Here is a 17,527-nt window from a genome sequence, read left to right as displayed (position 1 = left end):
CTTCCTTCCTCATGTCGTTTCATGCGCCATTACAATCCCATCCTCATTGTCACGATTAAGATGCCGACACGAAGATAATGGACGTATGTTTATTTGTGGAAGCACACCAACCTCTTTCTATGTCATCTGACCGCAGCAACCGTCCCAACTTTGACCACCCTGGATTCCATAATCTAGAATCCAGTGTGGTCAGTATAAGTTGCTTGGTCACTTGGTTAGCATGGTTGCTAGGATATAACAGCTGTGAAGTCAGGGAAGAGAGAGACTTGGGCATTGTCTACCTGCTAGGGGCCATGTGTGCATGCCTGCCACAAGAGAAAGCCGCTGGCCTGTCAGCTCTCACCATTTGCGGCCTCCATGTCCTCTCCCCTGCATGCCGCAGCTCAGTCACCAGTGCTCCCGGGTCATCCCAGGCAGGCAGGAAGGTTCAGCCTTCTATGGCAAGGGGGGCCGTTGCGCTGACCTAATGTATTAGCGGTAGTTGTGAGTGGAAGGCGCCTCGCCGGGGTTCAGTACCCTCCGATGCTGCCAAGGAACAAGTTATCACTGTCTGGCTACGCCCTGGCTGACATCTCCTACTGCGCGTCCGCCATCTTTGTCTTCAGTCCAACGTGCGGTCTCCTCATCAATCGGAGCCTTAGTAATGCGTGGCCAGGACAGGTATCCACAGCATCCCGTTGGTGCTCCTGGGAGTCCGCCCCAGCAGTCCGGCCAGTTGGATGTGCTCGGGCATTAATAACGGGATTATGCAGGGACAAAGAGAGCGCTATCTTAACATGCTCCGTTCATCATAGCTGTGCTGTAAAAGTACTTCTCTTTCTATATAAAGTAAAGCATTGGGCTGAACAATCTTACTGTCTCTGTTACAGAGCTACTTAATTTCTAAGGCTCTACTCCCAACACATCCTCCCTTAGACGCCTTAGACTGCTCTCCCTCGCTGCCCTGGAATTGAAGTGTGGAAAAAGTGTACTTATGGCCCAGTTTACAGTGCCATTGTAGGTGAGTGGTAAAAGGCTACAACCACAACACTTTGAGTGCCAGTAATCCGTGCTTGCCCTGTGGCCCGCACAGGTTCTGACAGCGCTATAAGGTGGGGTTCCCCTGGGTAGTTTGGGATCTCTCAAAAAATTGTAATACCCTTTCCCATTTTAGATGTGGTTGGAAACTTACTCCATGTGATGGCTGGAATAAACCCCTTCCAAGATCGAACGTGGAACTGATCACCCCCAGATTTGGTCAGGAAATAGGCGAGGGGGCTTTCTCCACAGGGATACATTTTAAAAAGAAATGTGTACACTGGCCTCCTTTCACACTGTGCTTAAATCTAAGCTATGTCCTATGATTTGCAGATTTCTGCACAGGGGGAGTAGGAGTTTGTGGGATGTTACATGACATTTCCAGTAGTACGTCAGGAAACATTTGCCTAGCGGAGCTTTTCAGGTGCATTACTAGGAATGTTTGTGAACTGGAGAAACAACTAATGACACTAGCAGGGCTAGATGTATATCTTTGCATGTACTTTTACGGTTTTGTTTTTTAAAACCAGATTGTTCACTTTTTAAGTGACTTACTTCTTCAAGGACTTGAACAGAGATTGCTTCAGGCCACTTATTACTGCAGTGAGTGATTATTTCTTCTAAACTCCTGGCATGTCTGAATCCCAGAAGAAAGCCCTTTTCAGGGCCTGCTCTTCATGTGGGAAAAAGAGGCTACATGTGGACGACAAGCATGACCTCTGCCTATATTGCCTTTATCCTGACCACGTGCCTAAGGACTGTAAAATATGTAGGTCTTTCCCTCACAAGACCTTGAGAGACAGAGAGGGTCGTCTGCTTATCTGGCTGGACAGGCTTAAGGACAGGGAGAGTGTGGTATCCTCAGAGGGAAGCTTTTCCAGAACCTCTGAAGTCTCCCTGAAGAGGCCGAGAGTGACGTCTCCTGGCCCCTCAGATGCTCCTCCTATGAAGACACACAAGAAGTCTTCAGAGGCAAGATCTTCAAAATCTTCAGTGTCTGACAAGGACTCTCTGACTTTTAAGAAGCCTACCCTGTCGGCCAGCAAAATTGCGACACCCTCCTCAGCGCAAAAAAGGGTTGGGGCACCAGGTCATGTCTCCACAGCGACGACAACTGTGTCAACAACGACAGCGTCGTCAGTCTTCTCGTCGACGACGACCACCCCTTCATCGTCGTCAGCAGGTACACCTATTTTGTCTGTTATACTGCTAAAGCCGTCGTCGACGTCTAAGACATCGTCGACGACGAAGATTGTCCCGTCGACTACGACATCGTCCATGAGGAGCCCCCCGTCGACGGAAGAGTCGACGACGAAGACGTCGACGACGAAGGCAACGACGACGAAGATGTCGACGTCGAAGGCGTCGACGACGAAGGCATCGTCGACGAAGATGTCGACGTCGAAGGCGTCGACGACGAAGGCATCGTCGACGAAGGCGTCGACGACAAAGGCGTCGACGACAAATGAATCGTCGACGAGCGCATCGTCGACGAAGACATCGTCGACGAGGAAAACATCGTCGACGGGGACACCGTCGACGAAGGCCATGCCGTCGACGACGGTATCGTCGACGGGGACGTCGTCGTCGTCCATGGGTATTTCTGAGCCATGGAAGAAATCCGAACTAGTAGGAATGTCGTCTATGGCCCTACCACCGTCAACAACAGCACGGAAGACTGCAGGGGATCCTGTACAGGGTTCTGGATCTGGCAAACTGACCAGAACACAGATTACACCGGAAACAACGTTTCCAAGTAAGGTGCAAACCAGTTTGCCTATGGAGATTCTTCAGAGTGAGGAGTCGGAAGAAGAACTCTTTGATCAGGCTACTTCCCCTTCTGAGCTGCACGTCAAATGTCAGAGCACGGATGAAGAACAGGAGGAGATGAGCGGCCAGGAACACCCCGTCCGGGAGCAGGTTCGCACGGAGGTCACCCCGATGGTATGCCTTCCCCTGTCGATTGTTAATGACCTCAAATACCTTATCCGGGACTACAAGCAGCGTTTCCCGGAATCTCCGGCACTGGAAACAGGGGGCCCGGTGCCTACTACAAATCCACCAACGACAGCCCCAAAGCAAACACGACCAGCTACTCAGGTCTGCCAGTAGAAACTGCCACCTCAGGTGATAGAGTCATCGGATGAGGAGGCTGAGGAGATGGAAGAGGGAGAAGTCCAGGAAGACCAGACGGATCAGGATGAGGAGGAGGAGTATGTGGCATCCTCCCCAGCTTCCCCACAACCGCGCCAAGCTGATTCACCGCCAGTGGATATTGGCGGTTTTCATAAGATACTTGAACGAGCAGCGACGCGGTTTCATATAGTCATGGAATCGGCGGAGACTGAGTGCTTCTTGCATGACTTCAAGGACCAGACGAAGAAGACGACTAAGTCAATCCCAATTATTGACTTTCTCTGGGACCAGGGAAAGAAACTAATGCTGACGCCGGCCTCCGTACCTGCGGTTGTTCCACGCCTGGATAAAAAGTACAAGGCTCCATCCACGGCGCCAGCTTGCCTTAATGGGCACCCGAAACCGGATTCGGTCGTGACCCAGGCGGCCCAGAAGAATTCTCGTAACCCTTCCTCTCCTCTGTCAGCCCCACCAGACAAGGAGGGCAGAAAGTTGGACACGATTGGTAAAAGGTTTTCGACCACATCGGCAATGACCATCAAGGTGGCCAACTCCATAGCCCTGTTAGGGCGTTATAACCGCCAACTTTGGGAGGATATAGCCCCATATATAGCGGAGCTGCCAAGCGCAGTTCAAGAGGAGGTCAAGGCACTACTTTCTGAGGGCCAAACCTCGGCGGCTGAGATCATTGATTGTGCCATAGATGTGGCCATGACAGGCTTTCGTCAACTGGCTGGGGCTGCAGTCCTGCGCCGTCAGGGATGGCTTAAGGCAACATCGTTCAGGCAGGAAGTGCAGACGAAGGTGCTGGACATGCCCTTTGACGGACAACAGCTTTTCGGGGATAAAATTGACGAGGCGCTCCAAGCTATCAAGAAGGACACTGATACGGCTAGAGCGCTTGGAACTTTGCAAGCAAGGAATCAGTCCTTTCGGGGCAACAAATCCAGAGGCCAGTCCTCCTACAGGGGATCCTACCAGAATAGGTCCTCGTATTCCCAGAATAAATCCCATTACCAGCAGAAGCAGCAACAAGGTCGGCAGTCTTCTTATGGAAGATCTAACTTCAGGGGTAAAAATCAGAAGAGGGGCACCGGCGGACGCCAGTGACCAGTTACTCCAGCCAGTCCAGCGACTATCTCCCTCATCAAACATTGGAGGAAAATTGACAAATTTCCTGGAAAATTGGCACCTCATCACCACGGATCGATGGGTACTCCAACTACTAAGATTCGGCCATTCCCTAGAATTTACCACCATCCCACCTGCAACCCCTCCCCGCAGGTTCCCACACAAACATCTGCGACTGCTACTCCGAGAAATATCTGCGATGTTGAAGAAAGGAGCGATCGAGCGGGTTCCATCGGCTCAGAGGGAGAAAGGATTCTATTCCCACTTCTTTCTTATACGCAAGAAGGAGAAGAAGTGGAGGCCCATTCTAGATCTCAGGGCACTCAGCTCTTTCCTGAAGAGTCAGTCGTTCAGGATGGTGACGCTCCAAGAAATACTAGGCATTCTAGAAAAAGGAGATTTCATGACATCTTTGGATCTTCAGGATGCCTACTATCACATCCCGATACTCAGGGGGCACAGAAAGTTTCTACGTTTCGAGGTGGCAGGACAGCACTACCAATTCAAGGTCCTGCCGTTTGGCCTCAAATCCGCTCCGCGGATTTTCACCAAGTGCCTTTCACCTGTGGCAGCTTTCCTGCGTCAAATGGGTCACCAAGTCTTCCCCTACCTCGACGACTGGCTGGTAAAGGCACCGACAGCTGCAGGCGCAACCAAATCCTCCAACGCCTGCACCAATCTTTTCCAACATCTAGGATTGACTCTCAATCTTCAGAAATCCTATATGTCCCCAACAAGAAGCATCACCTTCCTCGGGGCGACCTTGAATACGGAATGCGCGAGGGCATTTCCTTCAGAAGAAAGAAAAAACAGGATAATATCTCTGGCCACGGCGGTGGCATCAAGGAAGTCCCTAAGAGTTCGCACCTACAAATCACTCCTAGGAATGATGTCTTCTTGTATACTCCTCATCCCTCACTGCAGACTTCGGATGCGTCCATTGCAAGAAGCCCTCACGAACCAATGGACGCAGAGTACGGGTTCGTTCGAAGACATTGTGAGGATAACACCGCGAATATCCAAGAGCCTCGAATGGTGGAAAGATTACAGGAATCTGTCTATGGGACTGCCATTCCTGCTTCCAGCAGCGCCGCTGGTGATCACCACCGATGCATCTCTGGCAGGCTGGGGAGCTGTCCTTCAGGACCTCCGAGTAAGCGGCAAATGGTCAGATCAGGAGCAGCATCTCCATATCAATCTTCTGGAGTTGAGGGCTGTGTATCTAGCGCTACAAGCCTTTTTACCGCGCATCCAGAACTCCCAGGTGCTCGTCAGAACGGACAACACCACGACGATGCACTATCTCAACAAACAGGGGGGAACGCGTTCGCTCACTCTATCACGCGAATCGCAAAAGATCTGGAACTGGCTTGTTCTCCATGGGATCACTCTCAGAGCGGACTATGTCCCGGGCAAGGACAACACCATTGCAGACGCCCTAAGCAGACAGAAATCCCTCTCCCACGAATGGGAGCTCGACGAGAATACGCTAGCTCACATATTCTCAGAATGGGGAGTCCCAGGAATCGACCTGTTTGCCACCAAGGAGAACGCCAAATGCCCAAACTACGCAAGCTGGCATCCCCAACCAAGGTCACTCGGAAATGCCTTTTCCATAGGCTGGTTCAGCGTATTTGCGTACGCTTTTCCGCCGTTCCCGATGATTTCCAGGGTCCTCAGGAAGATGAAGGCGGAGCCTTGTACCCTGATCCTAATTGCCCCGTTCTGGCCGAGGCAGCACTGGTTCTCGGACCTTCATCGCCTCTCCATCAGGACACCGATTCGTCTGAAACAGCACCCGAACCTGCTGACAATGTCCAACGGGCAGGTGCAATTCCCGAACCTGCAATCGCTCAGGTTATCGGCCTGGCTCCTGAGCACAGAGAGTTCTGTCATTTAAACATCCCGCAGGACTGCAGGGACGTGCTGGCAAAAGCGAGAGCGGACAGTACCAACAAAACCTACTCTCTCAAATGGAAACGCTTCTGCGTATGGTGTTTAGAGAAAGGCCTGAGACCACTCCATATCACCCCTGAACAGATATTGCCATATCTACTACACTTGGCACAGTCGGGATTGGCGCATGCATCCATAAAGGTGCATCTGGCGGCCATTTCACGTTTCACCAGGACTTACAAAGGCCCGTCTCTCTGGTCCAGTAGGCTTATCAAACAGTTCCTAAAGGGACTATATAGGTCCTTCCCAAGACCTAGACGGGTCCCTCCAACGTGGCACCTCAATTTGGTCCTTAACCAACTCATGAAGCACCCTTTTGAGCCCATTCATCGAGCTTCCATCAAGTACATCTCATGGAAAACGGCTCTGCTGCTCGCTCTAACATCTGCCAGGAGAGTCAGCGAGCTACAAGCTCTCTCCATTCAGGAACCCTTCATGCAGTTCAAACAGGACAGGGTGGTGCTGAGGACAAATCCCAAATTCATACCGAAAGTGCCTTCAGACTTTCACCTCAATGAACCGGTGGTGCTACGTTCCTTCTTTGCAAACCCTACCACGGCAGCAGAAAGGACGCTCCACTCTCTGGACCTCAAAAGGTGTCTAAAGTTTTACATAGACAAAACAAAGAGCTTCAGAAAGTCATCTCAGCTATTTGTGGCCTACAGTAGGCCAAGGATGGGTATGCCTCTAACGAAACAGAGCATCTCACGGTGGATCTCCTCAGCGATAGCATTCTGCCATGACGGGGCCGGACGGCCTTTGACAGACAGGGTGGAAGCGCATTCCACCAGAGCGATGTCCACATCAGCAGCACTGTTCGCTGGAGTGCCGATTTTGGAAATATGTAGAGCGGCGACGTGGAAGTCACCGCACACCTTCTCCAGACACTACTGCCTGGATGCTGAACTTGCGAAGGATGCGGCAGTGGGCCAGGCGGTGCTTCGCCATCTATTCCAGTGAGGTGAGCCTTCCAACATCCCGCCATCCTGGTATGCACATCTCTTGCTGATATATTGTATTGATGTATGCCAATGTTTCAAACTCGCATAGTAATATGTGTATTATCTAAAATGGCTATATGGCATGATTACATCAGAAATGTGCATAATGTATTGCTGACTACTCTGATTCAGGCATGTGAATCTATGAAAGACACCCCTAATACTGGATAAGAAACGCGTTACTTACCTGTAACAGCAGTTATCCAGTATTGGTGTCTTTCATAGATTCACATGCAACCCTCCCGCCTCCCCTGGAAGGACTCACGTCTCTCTCTAACTATATTACGCCTACCTAGCTTGGTGCCTACGAAAATCTGAGGGACTGAGGCTCCTGTCAGGAAGGTTCTAGAGGGAGGCGACAGCTGATTGGCTGGCTCTAAGAGTTTGGTCCTTTTTACATAAGGACAAGGATAGGCTACTAAGGGGAGGCCCTTAGGGCTATTTTCCTCTATGTATGTCTATAGGACATTACTTTTCTATGTACCGGAGGCTCCCGTCTCGACGACGGGGAATGATTCAGGCATGTGAATCTATGAAAGACACCAATACTGGATAACTGCTGTTACAGGTAAGTAACGCGTTTCTAAGTCATCATCACAGTGCAAGTCTTCGAATAAGTCAAACTCCAAAAAGAAATAAAAGAAGTCGAAGCAGTCCTTATCATAGCCTTGCCACACTCTGTATGAGAATTTGCGAAGAAATCAAATTTCCCCGCAGTCTCACTCCTGGTCCCCGATGAGGAGCTTATTCCATTGCACCACTAATTCTGGTCTGTTAGCGACAGCACTACAGATTGAGGTGTTAAAGGAAGCCATGCTCCAAATCTTCGGCACCCTGTTGGCTCCCTCTGGTGCATCTTCAGACCCTGTAGATCTGTGGAGGTCTCCAGTTGGGTTAATGCAGGCGGGTCTGCCATTGGCGCTGTTTGTGTCGCCTGAATCCACTTTGGGGTCATCTTCAATTTTTAGCAGACTTCATGTCCGGCAATGCAATCAATACCGGTTCTAACAGCATTGATGCGGACACTGACGCCGGAGGAAGACATTGATTCCATTGTTCTGTCAGTCTCCAATCTGTCTTAACCTCTGCTGAAGCCGTGCTCAAGCTCATTCCCTACGCACCCGGACCCATATACTCTGACTCTGATAAAACAGTACCTTGAGCTGAGAATTGATCCCTCAATGCTCCAAAAAACATTCATGATCGTACTCTGACCAGAACCAACCAGCTTTTAGTAATTATTGTGATTGTGAGGATTTGTTCTCCCCCACAATATATTGATTACAATTTTATATGGACGTACAAGAGGCCAGTGGGCTAGACTCTAACCTAAGACCCTGCTTCATTCGTCATAGTAATCAGATATTAGTCATAGTAATTAGATGGGCGGCCATCTTAGATCTGTAATGGCCTTCCATTGAGGTGAATACAACCTCCTCACAGAAATGTTACAATCCTCATCTGAATCCCTACTGCAGTTCTAGGCCCTGACAATACCCTTGTGGGCACTTGAACTAAACACTGGTCTTGCCTACCTGTAAGCAGACAGGTGGTACATCATCACAGACCTGATCTGGGGAACTCTACCCTCTTAACACGGCACCCTACTCATGAGAGCCTGGTACTATAGGCCTCCACTAGCTGGTTTAACTACAATGCTTTGCCTACTATCCCTTGAGAGAGAGTTGAAAGTAATTGAGACATTTGGGAAGAGAAAGTTTTCTTCGACTAGCTTGTCCCTTAGGTCAGTCAATGCCAGCCGTTTGCATTATGGGACTCTGCCACTGAGATCTTACCTGCCGTATAAGAAAAAGTTTGCACCAATTTGGAACAGACCATTCAATATGGCTAGGATGTGGCCAAGTACATAATGCAGACAGGCCTGAACACAACCGACTGCTTAGGCAGAGTGGTCAGCACTAGCGTGTTGCGCCGCCTTAGGCCGCTTAGAGCTCTTCAAAGAGATTAGAGCAAATGCATGCTCCCTCATTCTTTCCACACTCGCAAGGCAGTATCCCTAGAAATAGGGGTTTCACCTTCAGACAGCGTAAAGGCCCACCACCTTAACAACAGGGACCCAAGTGCCTTCCGGTGTGGGGTAAGGGATCCGCCACTCTAAGAGCCTGAAAATCATTGTGGCTACATGTGTTACTGCTGAAAAGTATAATAGTTTTATATACACCATTTGAGTGGTACAAAAAAAATGCATTTTTGCACTTTTGTGTTCATGCATATGTAATGTTTACACTAGCTGATAACAGCAGATGGTCATGCAAAATTGCACTGCACCAGCGCAGTATTACATAATATCTCTCAAATGGTTCACTTAATCTGCTGTGAGAGACTGCCATCTCACTGTGTGCGAACATAGAAGGCATGACCTCTACAATCTAGAGGTAATATTGAGCATTAAAAGTGTTGATTTTATACAAGGATATCCGTGTACCTTGAGAAATTGTGTGTCGTGGAATTTTAGCATTAGCATCACTCTGTTCAGATTGCAGGCCTATGCTAGGGACATGATGTTAGAATTGAAAAAGTTGATTTGTCTCCTTTTTCTTCCTCCATTCCCTGTTCACCGATACTTGCTCAATGTTGCATGCATCCTTTTCTTTCACTGCCTTTATTTGCCCCTTTCACTTCTGTCATCTGTTGCATCCGCTCTGTCCCATTTTATCTATACTGCCTTTGAGCATTTTATCAATCTTATATTGCTTCACCTTGTCTTTCCTTCTGCATCGCAAATCCTCCTTCGTTTTTGTATATCTTTCTTTTATCTTTATCATTGGATCATTGCTCCCTCTGGCCACAAATCACTCTTGCCACACATTTATATATATCGATTGATGTCTGCCACGGTCTTTTATATTTCACATCAACCATGGCTGCCCCTAATGCCTTGCTCTTCTCTCTGTCCCTTTCTTCTTGCTTACCTACTTCACCTTCTTTATCTCTCTCAAAATAAATTGTTCCGTCTACTCATAACATTCATCATTGAAAATACTCCAATATGTACTTTTTTCTCTTCAAACTCTTCCCCCTCCATCCCATTATTTTCTCTGTCTGCTTAATCTTTGTCCACTTCCACATCTTCCTCACCTTTCGCACCCACTTTTCATCCATGTTTTACTGGTTATTAATCTTCTCCTGCTTTTTATTTCTCTCTCTTAAAATCGCTTTTTTTTCTCTCCTTTTCAATTATTTTTCATACTTTGCATGATCTATGCTCCGCTGCATCTTTCTGTAACACCAGGGTTATTGGAACCACGGAAACTCCCATCATCATCGTGGGCAACAAGCGAGACCTGCAGAAGGGTCGTGTGATCCCTCGGTGGAACGTATCCAACCTGGTGAAGAAAACCTGGAAATGCGGCTACATCGAGTGCTCGGCCAAGTACAACTGGCACATACTGCTGCTCTTCAGTGAACTGCTCAAGAGTGTTGGATGTGCTCGCTGCAAGCATGTACACACAGCCATCCGCTTTCAGGGAGCACTACGCCGCAACCGATGCACTGTTATGTGAGGAGGGACCCACCGTGACCCCACAGAATGGAGGCTATCTACCTTTCCTTGCCCACTCCTCCTCCAAAGACTGAAATGTGCGCTGTAAAATGGGGAGTGGCAAATGTAAAGGAACTGAAAGAATATGGGAAACAACTCTTGTCAAGGTGGAACCTCATGTTGCTTCTATGGAAAAACTTACCACAACCAGCTTTGGCAGGACAACACTGGGTTATGAGCGGGCATGTCCCACTCCATCATGGTGGGTTGTGGATTATTTTTCTGTGGTTCACCATTTGACTCTTGTCCACTTTATGCAGAAAGATGTATGAAGGAGTGCCGACAACGCGATTCAAATGAGAAACATAATTTTTTACAAATTTATTTTGGGGGCACGAATCTTATTTAGAACAAGGAAATCCAAGGCAAGCTTGTGTGCATGGTTGGCATGAGAAAGAATATGAAAAATGTCATAAACAGTAAAGAACTTGAATAGAAGATGGTACACGCATTTCTAATGTCTGAAACAATGAAGTGACAACATGCTACTGTAGTCGTTGCCCAAGTTTGTTATTAATAGTTAAGTTGGCAGCCAATTTGCTTACCGTCCTCACTTATTCAAAGCATCGCATCACAGTCCCACACTATTTATGTGTTGGTATGAGGTGTCTCCTTCTGTCACATAGACCAGGAAGTGCGATGGTCAGTTCATGAGAATGTAGAGAGAAAGTCACCCGTTCTTTGGTGGGTTTTGTAAAATGATTTTCTATTTCACAGTACCTGACAGGAATGAGGTAAGCAATAACTTGTGAGGAGAGAGAGGTATGGTGGCATATTTGGAGGCACGTACCGGGTGTAAATGTCTTCTCTACATCAACACTTGGCTACTCCTGGGCGTTTTTATGTTGAATGTACATTTCAAATTCGAATATTTTTCTTCTCAGTTTTTTACTTCTCTGTCTTTGTTTCTCTTTTTTCAACAAATCTGGTTCCCCCCTCGTCATCCCCCTTTCTCCTTCACCCATTTCATAATAAAAAATTCTTACCTTTTTTTCCTTCTGAGGTGACCACCGATGCTCTTTTTTTCTGTTCCCTTTCTTTCTATGTTTTGATCTGTTCCCACAGTCTCTTTTGGATCTGTATTGTTTTTTTGCCTCCCCTTCGTAGTTATTAGTATGACCCCCACCCATTGATACTCGTTCTTCACTTTTCCCCCCTGTTCTGTCATGTTTTCAGGATCCCTTCCTACCTTATATTTCACAATTTTGGACTTTTACTGAATATCGAGTTTTTGACTATTTTATTTTGAGAAGTGCACATTTTTAAGTAATAAATTGAAAAGGAAAAAAATACGTTTTGAGGTATTACCTTGGTGGCTAGGAACAATAAAGAATATTTCTTCCTGAAACCAGGATGAGTGAAAATATTTAATATATTATTAACTAAACAATCTTACTGGGTAATTTAGGAATGTGTATCTGCTATATTCCCCCAAAGTCTCTGCTTTTCAATTGGATTAATACTTAATTGCTCTCAAATCCTATTGAAGTTATACTGAACACCTCTCCCTGCTTACGCACTCCATTTACATCCGCTTACAGGACTTATAGTAGTTCAAAAAATGCAGAGCTCTTTATCAAAATATCTCCTCTCTTACTTAGACTCTAAATCTAGGCAAAAAATCTGTACACCTATATTATTTGCTTCTTCTAAAATAGAGCATTTTTTATTGCTAATAATTGAACAGTAACAGATTATCTAGTTTGGTTTGTGCAGAACACGACCTGCCATTCCTATGGCAAACTTTAGCTGCAAGATGGAAACTCTAATACAGTGATACTGTGAAGCAAGTGCTTCGGTCATTGACTCTGGGGTTGACCGGTGTCAATATCCCAGTAAGCCACTCCAACACACATTTATATGCTGTGGTGATAATTATATCAACACTGGTGTATCTACATCATATTATTTTCAGCATTAAAAGCCAATCACCCCACTTATGCCACTGTAACTTGACCCAGCCCTAATACATGAATCCCAAATTCAGAATGCATAATCCAGCTTCCAATATGTATAATCATAACCATCCCAATCAATCCGAACCAGAGCCCTCCACACCTAATTTGCTGAAACTCTACATACGAATTACAGCATGACTCAACCTTCTAAAGCATTTCAAAGCACTCAAACCCATTCAGATGCAACCCAACCTACCCACCGCATGTCCACAAACACAGGCAAACTCAGCATTACACAGTCATCCCTCGGTCAATGAATACTTAATCTATATATTTACCCTGATTTAAATACAACTAAAATAAACTTGATTTGCTCCCCACTCCTTCTGTCTTTTCACTCCGAATACAACCAAGCTCAACAACGCACCTCTTCCACACCAAACCTAACTGAATACACACCATTGGTAGTCAGCCTCCCTACATTTCCCGGCAGTGACCTGGAACACCATTGCCTCTTTTACTATTGTACACAATCTTGAATTGTTCCTTCCATCTCCAGACGAAAACCCAGATTTCTAAAAATCGTGAAATACTGCAAAAAAATTAGCAGTGTAGTGCAATCAGAAGAAAAAAACTTGGATTCTTATTTGCAAAGCTATGCACGTTATTGTTATTCATGATTGGAAGGCACATAGTGCGGTGCTCGCATAATGTTGAGCCCAATTTACCATTGCCCTCTGGCACTTGGGTTCTAACTGTGTGCTGTCTTGCATGACATTTGTACTTGAAGGATAACCTTTAGTGTGAGAAGTTGGCCTGATGTATGATGTCACTAGTTATAGTGTACACCTTATATCAGTCCAAATACCCTTATGGTGATTGGTTGTAAAGTCAACCTTATAGACCAGCTATCCTAGTGGTAGCATGGACAAGAGCAGTCTTAGGCTAAACTCTGAATGGCATGTGAAGCCAGCTGTGATACCATATATAATCCCTTGAATACCAAATGAAAGGACACCACAACAGATATATATATAAAATAAAGTGTATTTATTCTAAGCAAACCCTCAGCACTCTTTATGAGTTTAGAGGTAAGTACAACACAGTCTTATTAATGCATACAGTAAGTCACACAGGTAAGTAATACAGTTAGGCCCTAGGGGCCACGCAAACCATATACTAAATAAGTGGTATAAGAACCACTGTCACGGAAATAGAATAGGCCTAGGCCTAGGGAATCGCTGGGGCTACACTACACTAGCGTTAGTTAGGAAGTGGGAGGCCCACGGGATTCGTGTGCAGAGTGGAAACACTCACGCGTAATGCGTAAAAGTCAATAGCAATGTTACAGTTTAGAAATAGATAGATTTAGGACACTTCCGGAGTAGCTAGGAAGTTGAGACTTGAAAACTAGACACTAGGATAGTCACTATCCTGATGAGCACCGGAGTACCCAAGTTACCTAGCCCACAGGCTGCGGGTGCATAGGGGTGAAGATGCGTCGTTTTCGTCGTCGACTCCTATGGATGCCTGAAGAAAGGTGCTGACAGGCAGTCAGGGGAGAGTGTCCGGTGGATCCCAAGCCTGGGATCAAGAAGAGAAGAAACCTGCAAGCAGAGGGGACAGAGTCAAGGTCACTAGCCAGTGACCACGTGGAACCAGGAAGGAACCAGGCGATGTCGTGAAGAGTTGCAGGGGAAGGTGAAGCTTGTCGCTGCAGCCAGGAGGACCAGGAAGCGTCGAGGACGACCAGGACCAGGAGGCGAGCTGTCCCACGAAGGCTCTTGCTGTCGGCGGCGTCGAAGTTGGACTAGGACTCACCAAGCCTTGGCAAGCGGAACCCACGAAGAACAAGGGACTTGCTTCTGGTGCAGACCAGGAAGGTCTGGGGTGCTTCTTCTTTGCAGAGAAGCGGGAGCCAGTCTGGAGGAGCCAAACCAGCGCAGAAGATTTCAGGGAGCGTCGTCACAAAGGCCACTAGCCAGCGGGCAAGCAACCGGACAGACGCGGCAAGCAGGAAAATGCTGAAGGGCCCCACGCAGGACTCGTGGAGTGTGGGGGGCTGGTCTTCGGTGCAGATGGTGCTTGGGGTTGGGGCTTCTCAATCCCCGGTGCACAACTTCGAGGGTACCTCAGAAGCTGCGCTGTAAGTTACTAGCCACTTTTCCCAGGTAGCCGGTCCCACGTCGCTCGTCGCCTCCACGGATCTCAGCTCTGCTGCAGATGTGGATGAGGGTCGGAGAAGTCTGGAAATCAAGGCTCTGGTCGGGCTCTGCAGTCGGTTCCTCGTCGAACGTTTCACAAAGCAAAGGGTAGTCACTTGATGGTGCCTGTTTGCACAGGGTAGCCACTCCTTGGCTACAAGGGAGATTCTTCAGTCTTCTTCTTTCGTCGAATGTCGAAGGTCCAGAGTTTCTGTTCAGTTTTGCAGGTTCAGGATAATCTAAAGTCTTGAGGCCCAACTCCCACTCTTATACTAATCTGGGGGGCTGGGATACCTGCTAGGTCACGCCTTATGGGTGGGACCTGGGAGGGGGTGGTTACACCCACCTCCCTTTGTCCAGTTTCGCGCCAGAGCTGGGGCTGGAGTGCCCCAGCGCCGGTTTGAACTGGACTATGCAAGGAACACCTTGTGTGCCCCAGGCATGTCTCATTCCTTTCAGCCCACCCTGCCCCAATACACTAAAGGCTGTCTGGGGAGGTGCTAGCACCTCCCCAAGCAGGAAACCTATTGTCCAGGCCTCCCTGGCTGGGATCACTCCCAGCAGCAGGAGGTCAGACTTGTGTCTGTGGCAGCAGCATCCATTTTGTGATGCTGAGGCTTTGGTTACAGATAAACAGCAAAGTAGGATTTTAACATGTCTCTCCCTCTAGAAGGGAGGAATAATATCCTCATCACCAGAAATGGTATGGGGGTATTATTCCAAAGTGTTAGACACCTTACACGACATGTTTTGATAAAGCCAAACCATAGTTACCATAACCGTTTAAGATTATAAGGCACTTTAAGAGTATATGGTAGGCTATATCATAGAACAGCTATAAGGACATGGTTCCGAAAGCTGCAGACAGGCTCAGCTCATGCTAGAGCACCATCTCACATGTTACCAAGCACTCTGCCTCCAGGATTGTTAAGGCCTGCCATAGGAGTGACTGATAGGTACACATGTGTCTATATATAAGGGCAGATATAGGCATACTATATCTAAGCAAGGGGTGATTACACGACCTTGCCCCAGCTGAGTGATCAGCCAGTTGTGTCTGATTGGAAGGCCAGACCAGGGGTGGCATAATACATGCTGCAGCCCCTGGGAGGCCTAGGGTACACCTATGCCCTGGGTACCTAGGGTACACTGTACAGGGTCCAATAAGGTGATCCTTACCAATTGGTTATGTACCTAGGGTACATGGAGTCCATTTTAAAGAGAGAGCAGACAGCCTGAGACCCTGAATGGCAGGATCTCAGGCCAACTAAGTCGAAAAACCAGCTAGACACTAGGCAAAAAGTTGGGGGTAACCATAGTCAGATATCCACCTTCCTACACAACCCCCCCCCAAACGAAAGGAGATAAGGCTGGCCTTGACAAGGTAAGCCTCTATTGCCTAAGTGGCCATATAAGGAAGAACCAGCACTGGCATGGTTACCCCCTGTCTCATGGTCCACTAAGCAATCCCTCATCCTAAAGATATCATAGGGTCTCCACCATAGGGAATTTCTACCTTTGGTGTGTCTTTGCAAAGTAAAAGGCTGGTGCTGAGATGGAGTACTGAAGTGAGTGTCCTCAAAGTGAGGCCTCAGCTTCCTCCAATGATCCTCCACCATGGATGCCTTTCTTTCTCTAACTGAGTTGCACTGTGCTCTCAGGGTCAGCCTCTGGCTACCTAAAGCTGGAGGCTGGGTCCCTTTTGTGGGCTTACTGGAGGGACAGGTCAGGTTTGGGGCCCTAAGGTCCCAGGTTTGCCTGTGCCCAACAGAATCCCTCTGGGGGAGGTCCCTAACTACCTGTAAAGGGGATCCCTCAGGAATGTTTTTACCCATCACCTGGCTAGGGCTACTAGCCAGGCAATCCTCATTCTTTTGATTGGGGGGTTCTTGTGGACAGGGGCCCTCTTGGGGTCCACTGGCCTCCCTGCCCTCTGCAGCCCTGGGCTGACTGAGGCAGGGTAGAGAGAGGCAGGCTACCTGCACCAGACTGGGTCCCACCTTGGAAGGGGCCACTGACATCAGAGGCTCTGCCAGGCCAGGCCTGGCTACCTCTGGGGCAGTTCCTTCACAAGGGGTGAGGTCAGATCCCTGAGGAGGCTGACCTTTTCCTAATGTCTGGGGAGAGGGAGACTTTTCTTCCTCCCCACTACTCTCTGTTTGTGTGGAGTGATCCATAGTTTCAGGCTTCACTACACCTATATCAGTCTGAGTGTGGGCTGAGACCATTACAGCCTTGCCAACCTTTTCAGGAAGGCACTCAGTTTGTGTTTGAGCTGTGACTGTCACAGCTCTGCCAATTTCTACAGGGAAGTCTGTCTGTGCCTGGGCTGTGGCTACCACTGCCCTTCCAACCCTTTCAGGGAGGAAAGCTACTTGGACAGGGGTTGTGACTGGCACAACCCCACTACCCTTTTTGGAAAGGCCTACCATTTTGGAATGGGTGTCTTGTTCAACTCCAGCCCAAGCTGAGAGTTCTAAGTCATTCCCCAGTAAGCAGTCCACAGGCAAGGTTGGAGACACTGCCACCCTTTTAGGGCCAGTGACACCTCCCCAGCTGAGACATACCTCTGCCATGGGATGACTGTTCTGTTTGCCATCAATGTTAGTTACCTGGTATGAG

The 17,527-nt window shown here is 48.0% G+C and overlaps 1 protein-coding gene across 1 annotated transcript in view; it reads left to right on the top strand.

Moving 5' to 3' along the window:
- The window catches only part of RASL10B (RAS like family 10 member B), a 466,401-nt gene extending 452,927 nt beyond the window's left edge, over positions 1–13,474 (top strand). The window contains exon 4 of the mRNA XM_085649629.1: positions 10,495–13,474. Coding sequence (XP_085505755.1) covers positions 10,495–10,765 — 271 coding nt within the window. The 3' untranslated portion in view covers positions 10,766–13,474. The remainder of the gene's footprint in view (positions 1–10,494) is intronic.
- The last annotated feature ends 4,053 nt before the right edge of the window (positions 13,475–17,527 follow it).

The sequence above is a fragment of the Triturus cristatus genome, chromosome 3_2 (assembly GCF_964204655.1).
Source record: "Triturus cristatus chromosome 3_2, aTriCri1.1, whole genome shotgun sequence".
Lineage (NCBI taxonomy): Eukaryota > Metazoa > Chordata > Amphibia > Caudata > Salamandridae > Triturus > Triturus cristatus.
Note: the sequence above shows the minus strand (reverse complement) of the source record. Positions and strands in the feature narration are given on the sequence as shown.